Source organism: Rutidosis leptorrhynchoides, chromosome 11 (genome assembly GCF_046630445.1).
Source record: "Rutidosis leptorrhynchoides isolate AG116_Rl617_1_P2 chromosome 11, CSIRO_AGI_Rlap_v1, whole genome shotgun sequence".
Taxonomy (NCBI): Eukaryota; Viridiplantae; Streptophyta; class Magnoliopsida; order Asterales; family Asteraceae; genus Rutidosis; species Rutidosis leptorrhynchoides.
The window spans coordinates 162,306,710-162,320,441 of record NC_092343.1 but is presented as its reverse complement, the minus strand read 5'-3'; the positions used below and the strand labels follow the sequence as shown (position 1 = coordinate 162,320,441).

Here is a 13,732-nt window from a genome sequence, read left to right as displayed (position 1 = left end):
TAAATCCTAAGACAATAAGTATACAATACGTTTTGATAAATTCTAAGACAATATGTATACAATACATCTCTGGGTTGATGCAAAGACAATACATATACAATACGTCATGGGAGTAATTCTAAGAATATATATATATACCGATTATTGGACTGTTGGACATTTCAGACTATTTTGGACTACTAACAAAGGACTACTAACATAAAAATGTTAAAAATTAATATATAAGTATTCTATGAACTTGTTTTATTTTATTCACATGTCTTATTATTATCTGAATCATTATTATTGTTATAGGTTCGTGAATCCAAGGACGACGACCATATTTTTAATAAGCTGACAACTTATTATTAATATACTTTTACTACCGTGAGTATATAGTCCCATTTTTAAACTCTAAAAATATTTTGGGATGAGAATACATGCATTTTATGTTTTACGCCATGGACAAGTACTTAAAATATATTCTACGTTGAGTTGTACCACATTGCATATCTTCCCTAATAGCTTGGTAACTAATATTTACATGTTGTAAGAACATGTAAGCTCGAATCCTATTGATAGATCTATCGGGTTTGACAACCCCAACCGGGCTAGTCGCTCTAGTATCGTAAACGGTTGCATAGTAATTCGTTTTTACTACACTTGGTACAGTGTAGGGAGATTTCATAATAAAGGGAATATGCTACATTTATGGTTAAGTATGGTTACCGAAGCGCTCAACAACTTATAGAATATCTTTACTGAAATATTTATAACTATGAAATCTTATGGTATATATTTATATCGATGCTAGCTTTAAACCTATATATCTCACCAACCTTTGTGTTGACTGTTTAAGCATGTTTATTCTCAGGTCCTTAAGAAAGTCTTCCGCTGTTGCATTATCTGAGCAAGCTGTGCATGGAGTCTCATGCTTTTGTTTAAATGAAGTGTTGCATTCAGTAAAACCTTTGTCATGTATTATATTCGACTGTTATGTCACGTGTGTAGTATTTGGAAACCGATGTATTATGGGGATTATTTTTTAAATAATCGCCCACTTGTTTAAAACATGCATTATGTATAATAAGGGTGTGTCTTTTTATGAAACGAATGCAATATTTTCTAAAATGTATCATATAGAGGTCAAATACCTCGCTATGGGACCAATGAATAACATACCGCGTTTATAGTAATATGGACGAGTCATTTCACGAAGCTTTTGGAGATCGAAGAGGTGAAGTTGGCTCCGAGGTTGTCAGCTATTTTTCCGGCTTTAATGATCTCGTTCCAAATTGTGCGACCTGCGATATTTCTTGATGAAACATTAGTATAACACCCCCCCTTTCCCCATATATGCTCGATATGATTTTAACCCAAAGTGCATTCTTTTCATTGTGAAATTTCCACCACCATTTACATAGTAGGGATAAATTTTTGCAAAAAAGCGACCCAATGTTTAACCCACCTTTATCGTATGGCCTTAGAGTATGTTCCCATTTAATCCAGTTAATTTTATTTTCCGTACCCGAACCACCCCAGAAAAATAATCTTCTCTTAGTTTCAAGTGAGTTAATGATTTTAATAGGCGCGTGGAATAATGAGAAATAGTACAGGGGAATACTGGATAGGATAGATTTGATTAGGGTGAGACGCCCTCCATATGACATGGATTTGGCTTTCCAGTCAGAGAGGCATTTGTCAAACTTTTCAATGATAGGCTGCCAGGAGGAGGCTTTTGTAGTGGGGATGCCAACTGGGATACCAAGGTAAGTAAAGGGGGTTGAACCTGCTGAACACTCGATGTAACTGGCCATCTCCACAACCTCATTATGTGAGACCCCGATACCATATAGGTTACTTTTTTTAAGATTGACTTTTAGGCCGGATATATTTTCGAAGCATTTTAAGAGTTTGGAAATATTTTTTGCGTTTTGTCTGCTCCATTCGCCAAAGAAGATAGTGTCATCCGCGTATTGGAGGTGGGATACCACGATCTTGTCTTGGCCAACACAAATACCACGGAGTCGGTCATTTGCGATGGCACGTTTGGCGAGGATGTTTAGACCTTCCGTCGCGATGATGAAAAGGAAAGGAGAGATTGGGTCTCCTTGACGAATGCCCCAACCAAGAGTGAATTCCGATGTCGGAGAACCGTTGATGAGAATGGATATGGAGGAAGATGTGAGGCATGCGTGGATGAATTTGATCCATTTAGGACCGAATCCCATACATTTCATAGTTTCAAAAAGGAAGTCACATTCGATGCAATCGAATGCCTTTTCGAAATCTACTTTAAAGATGATGCCTTTTTGCTTTTTTCTTTTTAGTTCATCAATAATTTCATTTGAAATTAGGACGCTATAGAGAATGTTTATGCCTTTTAAGAAAGCTGTTTGTTCGGTGCCAATTATTTTATGGATAACTTTTGAAAGTCTGATGGAGAGGATTTTTGTGAGGATTTTGTAGTAGCTTCCAATTAAACATATGGGGCGGTATTCGTTGAATCCGGTTGGGTTTTGTTTTTTCGGAATTAATGTGAAAAAAGAGGCATTGCAACCCTTAGATATTTCGGAATTGAGCCAAAACCATTCTAAGGCATTCATGAGATCCTCTTTAATTAACCACCAATATTTTTTGAAGAATTTCATGTTGAATCCATCAGGGCCGGGGGCTTTTGAGCTATCACAGTCTTGAAGTGCATTCCACACTTCGTTTTCTGAGAAACGGGCTTCGAGGATAAGGTTATCGTCCTGTGTGATATAAGATCGTTGGGGATCATTATCAAAGGAGCAACTACCTTTACGTTTTTTGAATTTGAAGAGTGTTTCAAAGTATTTGAGAGCTTCGGATTTAATTATAGCCGGGTCTTCTGACCATGACCCATTGTGTGAAATGCCACGGATATTGTTTTTATTTACTCGTCTTTTAATGGAGTTATGGAAGTATTTAGAATTTTCGTCATCTTCTAGATTCCATTTAATACGGTCTTTTTGTTTTAACATGTTAGCATTCTTTTTTTCTTTTTCGATGTGTTGCATTTTATCGTTAACCCAAGTGTTTCTTTCGGTATTGGTTAGTAGTCTGGATTCGGCAATTTTTTCCCATTCATTAGAGGCGTTGAGATGTGATTTGATTTCGGTGTCAAGGTTACTTAGTTGAAGACTGCATTTTTTAAGTTCAAGTTTGACATTTTTTAGTTTGTTACGAAGGATACAGTCAGGGCGATTGCCATTTATAGGTAAGGACCATGTGTTTTTTATAATTTCATCTGCATTTTCTAGTTTTAGCCAAGTGTTAAAGACAAACAAATACTATATCAGAGAATTAATCAGAATGTATGGTAACCACTCAAATTACATCTCTCACCGTTCACCTCCAAATCGATAGCACCGCCACCCCTTTACCACCTACCCAACAACATTCCACTCCGGAATAACCTTCAATCTGATTCAAAAAACACCACTTTGGTCATGTTCTTCAATTACCCTGAACACTGGAACGTTTTCGATCTTCGAACCTTCTTCAAAAGATATGGTAAGGTCGCTGACTTATATGTACCGTTAGGGAAAAAATTGAAGAATGGTAAGCAATTCGGGTTTGTCCGTTTTGAGGATATCTCTGATCTAGACTTTTTTCTCAAACGATCGAATACCATTTATCTAGATGGGAATTGGCTTAGGGCATACAAGGCACACGAAAGGAATTCGAAGCCACCCTCGAATGTTAATCATAACATCTATAGTAATTCCCACAGCTCCTTCAACAACACCCCCTCTCCTTCTATACCTGTCATCCCCAACACAAAAAAACCCCACCCTAAACAAATTTACAGACCCAAACCCAAAGATACACCTGATGTTAGACACCAAAAACAATCGAACACAAATGACGAAACAACTACTACCCCTAATATCCCACACGACACCAACCCTTCTCACAATATCCCATCTAATATCAGTAAACCATCCTCTTCTATCCATCCCAGCCTCAAGCCTCGTCAAATCATAATGGAAGAAGAAGAATCGAACAAGAGAATTCTAAAGCAGGCCATAATCGGTGAAATTAGAAACATTGATCTAATTGAAGATTTTCCCACCCTTTGCTCCGCAGAAGGACTATCGAATTTTAACATTAAGTATTTGGGGGCCTTGAATTATGCCTTACTTTCGAGGATGGGGAAACTATTGTAAACATCTTCAATGATAAACAACATATCCTCCACCAGTGGTTAAAAACATAAGAAAAGTGGAAGAAAAAAGCTTCAAATCTGCATGGCTCTCATGGCTAACTATAAGGGGGGGGGGGGGGGGGGTACCAATTTCGTGCTGGTCAGAAACAAATTTCAGGAAGATTGCAGGCTGGCATGGCACCATTCTGGACACCTACAATTGTAGTTTCAACGGAAATCAAAATCTTGTAGACGGTAAAGTACTGGTAAAAATGTGGGGAAACGAGCTGATAAACACTATTGTCCAGGTCAGAACTAAAGATAACCTGTTTGACGTCCAGATTATTGAGGATGTCCATAGTCTAGTGGAGATCGAGATGGAAGAACTCGGTTCAATTGATAATCATACTGAATCAAACAACAATTACGATCATTACTACGACTTAGAGCAATCTGATCAGGGAAACGATGAAGATGAAGATCGACCACCGGTGTTTGACATCCCAAAACACGCCGGTGTAGACGAAGGGTACAGAGCTATGGCCACATCATCAGATATGGATGATATTAAATGCCCTAACCACTTTTCCAATTCAAATGGTAACGATGACTATACCCACTCCGATATTAATGTAGATCCATTGAATAATGGGAATAATCATACCCAATCTGGGGAACCCAAGAATGACGTATTTAGTGATAGTGTTTCCTCAAAAACATATAACACCCCTGTTCAAACTAACACCCCAACTGCCCCACTAAATATCTCCTCCAGCCTAACAAGAATGGCCCATCACGATAAGGAACCCAAGACTAATATCCCTTTTGATGTACCCAATCCCAATAACCCTATTGAGCCCAATGATGAGCACCTGGGCTTATCTAACCCATGCTTTATCCTGGACCCAACTGACATTGAAGTCTTCACCTTTAATTCGTCGAGGCTGTCTTCAAAACTCCCTGATATAGCTCCTGGAAAAACCTCTCAACCTATCTCTATCCCTAACAAGAAATGAAAAACGACAAGCAAGAACTCTTACGAATCTATTTGGACAAATATTCGTGGATAGAACTCATCGTCTAAAATCCTAAGAGCCAAAGCACAAGCCAGAATCCCTAAGAGAAAACGTGTTGTCAAAATTACTAAATCCAATTCTTATTCTCGTGCAAGAAAGCCAAAAGAAACGCAATCCCTCTCCGATAGATCGATGAACTGTGATCAAATGGGAATGCTCCTTGGCCTGAAAAAGAAATAAGCGTCTGCACTCAAATTTTATCAGGTATTTTCGTGTCTCATTCTTTTATTTTAATCATGAAGATACTATCACTTAACATTAGAGGATTAGGGTTTAATGACAAAGATAAATTCAATTGGTTTAAGAAAACTTGCTTTCGTGAAAAACCGAATTTTCTAGCCTTACAGGAAACAAAATGTAATGTTATACCAGAGCAATGGATAGAAAATATTTGGGGTAGTTGCAATTTCAAATATGCATATAAAAAATCAAAAGGCAACTCGGGCGGGCTAATAATGGTTTGGGATCCGAACTTATTCGTTACTAACCGTGTTGTTGAGCGTGGATCCTTTATTGCGATAAAAGGATATTGGAAAGATGTAGGTACCGAATTGATCTTGGTGAACGTATATGAACCTCATAATGATATCGATAAAAGAAAAATGTGGAATGATCTCAATGATATCTTGAAGTATGACGATGCGATGTGGGTAATCTGTGGAGACTTTAACGAAGTAAGATTTACCACCGAAAGGAAAAATACATTCTTTTGTGAGCGTAGGGCCAAATTATTTAACGACTTCATAAAAGATAACTCTTTACTTGACGTCCCTCTCGGTGGTAGACTTTATACAAGAATATGTGATAATGGAAAGAAATTTAGCAAATTGGACAGATTTTTAATTTCAGAAAGCTTTATGCAACAATGGCCCAATATCAACGCCATGGTGCTAGACAAGAAACACACCGATCATTGCCCCATTATTTTAAGAGATGGCGATACTGATTTTGGGCCCAAACCCATTAAAGTTTTTGATGAATGGTTGAACCTCAAAGACGCGTATGATGTAGTTAAATCAGCCTGGTTGCCAAGTGTGTTGAACAATAGACCAGACTGCATCTTTTGTGAAAAATTAAAAAAAGTCAAACTAGAATTGCGTAAGTGGTTTTCTATTTCTCATGGTAAACTAAAAGTGGAAATTGATGAATTAAACAAAAGCGTGATCGATTGGGAACTGAAGGCTGAGGTTGATGACTTGAATGATGACCAATATAGAGAATGGATGACGGAACGAGAAAAACTCCTGCAAAAAGAAAAATCACAAATTGAGATGCTGAAACAAAAGGCCCGAATCAAATGGGCGCTTGAAGGTGATGAAAACAGTAAATTTTTTCATTCGTGCATTTGTAGGAGATAACATAAAAATAATATTCATGGAGTTAATTCGGCTGGCGTCTGGACCTCTAATCCTTCTGAGATAAAAAACGAAGCACTTAAGCATTTTCAAAGCCTATACGAGAAACATGATACTGATACTTTCGAGTTAAATAACTGGGAGGGTCCGTCACTTGACTACGACATGGCAAAATCTCTTGAAATTCCTTTCACCCAATCTGAAGTCTTAGAGGCTATTAATGGATGTGGGAAAAACAAAGCTCCGGGCCCTGATGGGTTCAATATCTTGTTCTACACAAAATTTTGGGATATCATCAAAGAAGACCTTCTGAATGCTATTAACTGGTTTTGGGAGACGGGTCAGATTTCGCACGGATGTAATGCTTCCTTCATCACGCTCATTCCTAAGGTAAGCGATCCTTTAAATTTTTCAAACTATCGCCCCATTAGCCTCATTGGTAGTTACTACAAAATCCTTTCAAAACTTCTTGCTAATCGAATTAGAAAAGAAATACCAAGGCTAATAGGTGACGTACAAAGTGCTTTTATTTCCGATAGATATATCCTTGATAGCGTCCTAATTGCCCAAGAATCAATTGATGATCTCAAAGAGAGAAAACAAAAAAGCTTCATTTTTAAAGTGGATTTTGAAAAAGCCTTTGATTGTATTGATTGGGATTTTTTTAACTTCAATTATGAAATAAATGGGCTTTGGGCATAAATGGATCCATTGGGTAATGTCTTGTCTAAACTCGACCTCGATTTCGGTCCTTATAAACGGATCCCCCATCGACCAATTATTTCCTAAAAGAGGCGTTAGACAAGGGGACCCATTGTCACCTTTTCTTTTCATCATAGCGGGAGAAGGTCTAAACCATCTTCTAAATGTGGCGATTAGTAAAAAAGTAATTAACGGTGTCAAGATCGGAAAAGACAAAGTCTTAGTCTCACACCTACAATATGCCAACGACACCATTATTTTTGGTAAATGGAACAGACTAGAAGTTAGGAGCATCCTTAAAATCCTTAAATGCTTTGAAAAATTGTCGGGTCTTAAAATAAACTTGAACAAAAGTTGCGTTTATGGAATCGGGACCTCAAATGTCGAATTGAACAATCTTGCGTCTTGGTTTGGGTGTAAAGAAGGGTCCTTTCCTTTTAATTATCTTGGTCTCCCAATTGGAGCCAATCTAAAACTTCACCATAATTGGACCCCCGTTTTCGAGAAATTTTAAAAAAAGTTAGCCGATTGGAAAGCTAGATCTATCTCTTTTGGAGGAAGACTCACGCTCTTCAAGTTAGTCTTGAGTAGTCTTCCTTTATACTACTTCTCCCTCTTCAAAGCACCCTTGGGTATTCTTAAGGAACTCGAAGGTATGCGTAGCGATTTTTTCTGGGGCGACTCAACTGATGAGAAAAAAATGGCCTGGGTGAATTGGAACCAAATTCTTCTTTCTTATGATGAGGGTGGGCTTAATATTGGTTCATTAAAATTGAAAAACCTTTCGCTTTTGTCAAAATGATGGTGGAAATTACTTAATAACAAAAATTCTTTTTGGGTTCGGGTGATCAAAAGTATCTATGGTCCAAATGGTGGAATAAGATGCTCCTCATCACTTCTCGAGACCAACTTAAAAAAAATTCTCGAGAAGAACTTGGTATAATATCATTAAAATAGAACAACCCCTAATAAAATTAGGGTGTGATATTTCTAATGAGTTTGTTAAAGTTGTAGGTAATGGTTCAGAAACAAGCTTTTGGTATGACACTTGGTGCGGGCCATCTCCATTAAAAGATGCATTTCCGAGGCTCTTCAAACTCGAATCAACAAAAGATATCGTGGTATGTGATCGTATAAAATGGGCCGAAGACACTGTTTCCTTCAATTGGGCTTGGATCTCGAACCTAAATGGAGAGCCGAAACTGAACTCTCGAATGCAACATCACTGTTAAATAATTTTGCTGCCCCCTCTTTCGACTCTGACAGATGGATTTGGAAATTTGGAACGTTCACTACTAGCGCTTTCATGTCACATCTAATCGAACTTGATGCTTCCACCTCCTCTAACAATGACCCGACAATTATCAATTCATTGATCCCCCAAAAGATTGGGATCTTTATATGGCGTGCTAAACAAAATAAACTCCCTCTCCGAACCGAACTAGACAAAAGAGGCATCGATCTCCACTCAACGAGATGCCCGGTATGTGACGATGACCAAGAAACACTCCACCACTTACTTTTGTCGTGTAAACACTCCATCGAAATATGGAATAGAATTCTCCAATGGTGGAAACTAAACAACCTACGCATCGCTAATCTCAAAGAGCTTTCAAAATGCTCGAACCCGTCTTTAAAGTCGCACTCTGGCTTGGCATTATGGCAAGCAGTGGTGTGGACCACGTGCTATTTCATTTGGAAAAACCGAAATGACTTTGTGTTCGGTAACGCTAAACTAAGTTGTCCTAAGATCGTATCAGACATTCAATCAAAAACCTTTGAGTGGATTAAATATCCTTGGAAAAAAAGGCAACTTGGAATGGCTACAATGGATCACCAACCCTTTATATTTCGACTTTAATCCCACATCGAAAGCAGGCATCGGATAAGGTAGGTTTTTTGCCTCAATCTTCGATTGCTCCATGGGACAAGGGCTAAGTGGGTAAGGATAGACCACTTTGTCGTTGGGGTCCAACACTGTGTCATCTATCCCGCCCAGTTTGATTCGCTCAAGTTGTCCTCCCCATGTAGTCATTGAAGATGAAAGCTTTTTCCTACATCGAATCCTGTAACGAGTGCTTATCCTCCTCTTTTGTCTCGAGATTTTTTTGTTAGTTTAGGATTACATGTATAGTTTTAATCGTGTATTCCAGGTCTTGATCCTGCATTGTAAATTGTACCCTTTTTTATTTATTTATAATAATTGCTGGCTTTTCAAAAAAAAAAAAAAAAAAAATATATATATATATATATATATATATATATATATATATATATATATATATATATATATATATATATATATATATATATATATATATATATATATAGTGGTAGGATCAAGAGGGAAGTAACCATTCGGGGGGAAGCGGGGGAAACAAAAACTTTTTTTTTCGTTTTTTGAAAAAACTTTGTTCACGAACATTGTAGATGAGATGAAAATATGAACATTTAGTTGAGACACTTTGTGATAAATGTTTTTATTTTGGCGGGAAAACGCTCGAAGAAGTAATATATAACAATTATCGTGTTTTTCGAGCGTATTTTGAGGTTTTAGCTATTGGGGTTTAGATATTAGGGTTTAGATATTAGGGTTTAGATATTGGAGTTTAGATATTAGGGTTTAGATATTAGGGTTTAGATATTAGGGTTTAGAAATTTAGGGTTTAGGGTTTAGATTTAGGGTTTAGATTTAGGAAATAGATTGAGTTTTTAACACGAACGGTTTAGAGTTTAGGGTTTAGGGTTTGGTGTTTTGGGTTTTTACTTCACAAAACATGAAAAAAACGTTCATATTCTTCACGAACAATATTATCTTGAATGTTATTTTTTTCGATCGTTTTTTCGCCTAAATAATAACATTCATCACGAAGTGTCTCTTCTAAATGTTCATATTTTCGTGTGATCTTGATGCCGGGAAAAAAAAATTCAAAAAAACGAAAAAAAATATTTTGCTTCCCCCCGATTGGTTACTTCCCCATTGATCATGCCCTTATATATATATATATATATATATATATATATATATATATATATATATATATAGGGGCATGATCAATGGGGGGGGGGAATTTTTTTTTCGTTTTTTTTTGGAATTTTTTTTTTGGCATCAAGATCACATGAAAATATGAACATGTAAAAAAGACACTTCGTGATGAATGTTATTATTTAGGCGGGAAAACGATCGACAAAAATAATATTCAAGATAATATTGTTCGTGAACAATGTGAACGTTTTTTTTTCTTCATGTTTTGTGAAGTAAAATTTAGCCCAATTTAGAGTTTAGGGTTTGGTGTTTTGGGTTTATTTCATAAACCCAAAACACCAAACCCTAAACTCTAAACCGTTCGTGTTAAAAACTCAATCTAAACCCTAAATCTAAACCCTAAACCCTAAATTTCTGAACTCTAATATCTAAACCCTATAAACCCTAATATCTAAATCCAAATATCTAAAACCTCAATAAACGCTCGAAAAACACGATAATTGTTATATATTACTTCTTCGGGCGTTTTCCCGCCAAAATATAAACATTTATCACAAAGTGTCTATATTAAATGTTTATATATTCATCCAATCTATAATATTCGTGAACAAAGTTTTTTCAAAAAACGAAAAAAAAAAATTAGATTTTGCTTCCCCCACTTTCCCCCGAATGGTTAATTCCCTCTTAATCCTACCACTATATATATATATATATATATATATATATATATATATATATATATATATATAAATTTCCTTAAATAACTTTTAACCACAATTTACAAAAACTTTTTGGTTATATATATATATATATATATATATATATATATATATATATATATATATATATATATATATATATATATATATATATATATATATAGTGGTAGGATCAAGGGGGAAGTAACCAATCGGGGGAAACAATTTTTTTTTTTGTTTTTTGAAAAAAACTTTGTTCATGAACATTATAGATTAGATGAAAATATGAACATTTAATAAAGACACTTTGTGATAAATGTTTTTATTTTGGCGGAAAAACGCTCGAAGAAGTAATATATAACAATTATCGTGTTTTTCGAGCGTATGTTGAGGTTTTAGATATTAGGGTTTAAATATTAGGGTTTATAGGGTTTAGATATTAGGGTTTAGAAATTTAGGGTTTAGGATTTAGATTTAGGATTTAGATTGAGTTTTTAACACGAACGGTTTAGGGTTTAGGGTTTAGGGTTTGGTGTTTTGAGTTAATGGAATAAACCCAAAACACCAAACCCTAAACCCTAAACTCTAAATCGGGCTAAATTTTACTTCACAAAGCATGAAGAAAAAAAAACGTTCACGTTCTTCACGAACAATATTATCTTGAATGTTATTTTTGTCGATCGTTTTCCAGCCTAAATAATAACATTTATCACGAAGTGTATTTTCTAAATGTTCATATTTTTGTGTGATCTTGATGCTGGGAAAAAAATTACAAAAAAAAAAAAAATTGCTCCCTCCGATTGGTTACTTCCCCATTGATCCTGCCCCTATATATATATATATATATATATATATATATATATATATATATATATATATATATATATATATATATATATATATATATATATATATATATATATCACTTAGTTGTGTTATTAAAATTTTAGGAAGACATAATTTCACTTATTAATTTATACATTTTGTTTACTTATAGTTTAATACTTATAATATAACTAAAAATGCATAAATCTTTTTTTTTTTTTACGAGGAACCCCACTATGGGCCAGAGCACATTGGCCCCCCCACCGCAGGTAAACCCCGGGTAAACGGCAAGCCAACCCTCCACCGCTACCGGGTAAAGCATCCTCCAGCTTTGGTCATTAAATGCGGGCACCCCTTGGAGTTGAACCCGAGACCTCCACCTTCATGGGAAGTGTTGGTGGCCACCCAGGCTAGGCCTGGATGGTTAAAAATGCATAAATCTTAATTTAACAGTAAGTGTTGACTAAAAATTACTATTCGGTCAACGTTCATTTAATTCGTATATATAGCAACCCTAGATAATTAATACATATAACTATGCAGAAAAGTCTTTGGGGTAATTTAGTAATTTCAGAAGTTGAAAAGTGCGGGTTGTTATAACATGTGTTCTCACAACATCTTGAACAGGTAGCTTCTTTAAAATCGAGTCTATCAAATTCTCTGGCAAATTACTGATTCTATCCACTTCAGTACAAGTTACAAACCTCCTCTTGGTATTGTTATCTGTCATTACATTCAAGAAAAAAAAAAGATTGGTTTATTTATTTACTATATAATACTCTTTATTTTCTTTATTAAATTGTTTTTCCGTCAATTAGAATCGATGAAGATTTCCACATACCAAGATGCGCAAAATGTGATGGAGTTCTTAGACTGATGTTAAATCAATTTACTTATGAACGGAAGTTAGATCAATTTACTTATAAATGGGTCGATTTGGGCTATGATATATCTCTCAGTGGGTCAAAAGGTAAAATAGAAAAACTGCTTGATAAACAACAGATCTAATGAACTGAAAGTTGCCCAATGTATATCTTCGATCCATAAAACCTCTCGAATCATTTTTATCAAAGTTTTAGTTTTATTATCAAAGCATATATATTTGGTAACCATATTTGATACACTAGTTATTCATATAAAAGTTTGAACGAGAAGTGTTTCAGGTCGACGCAACCTCACATGTATCTAGTTACCAACCATTCATTAAATAACCTCCCATTTTACCACCTCGAGTATTATGGTTTTGTAAAGGGACTTATCTTGTTTAGTATATAGTTACCAACTAAATATTTTTTCTGTTGTGCTTATGTTACGTTCATGCATATCCCAATAAGTAACATCATTAATGTTTCCTGTTTAATATTAAGATCTGTGCAGCCCAAATGGGGATTACAGTACTAGTTTCAAGCCAATCACTCATTAGGTAATCTGAATACACTTAGTTGATACTATCTGCATTTTCTATTTGTTGATTAGTCGTCTTTTTAATGCTTAAAGTTGAGTAATCGAGCAAGAAAGTTCAAAAAGTTGTCAAGGGTAAGAATGAGAACTATGAAATCTTAAACGGTCGTAATAGTGTCCATCCTAAGGCAATACTACTATCCAAAAGCAAGCTGCAGGCCAAGCATCTATGAAACTAAGTACAGAGTGAAAACGAAGAATTAAAGTTGACTAATAACAGGAACATTATAATTATACTTATACATACAGTCTTATACCTAGAGTTATAAACTTATAACTAGTGCCAACGATTAATTATCACTATTTTATCAGTTCTTTATGTTAAAATAACTGGTTCTATATGGCTTTGTCTTTTATCAATTTTCAACACACTACAGTTTAGCTTTCACTATGTCACATCTTTTAATCCTAGACCAGCTTAATTGATGTATATAATCAGTGTAGACAAAAAACTTGTAAACATTGTATAATTATACTAA

The 13,732-nt window shown here is 35.3% G+C and overlaps 1 protein-coding gene across 1 annotated transcript; it reads left to right on the top strand.

Moving 5' to 3' along the window:
* The first annotated feature begins 8,421 nt into the window (after window positions 1-8,421).
* LOC139875158 (uncharacterized) lies at window positions 8,422-9,144 on the top strand. The gene has a single exon (XM_071862514.1). It carries the CDS (start codon window positions 8,422-8,424, stop codon window positions 9,142-9,144), a length of 723 nt encoding a protein of 240 aa, XP_071718615.1.
* The last annotated feature ends 4,588 nt before the right edge of the window (window positions 9,145-13,732 follow it).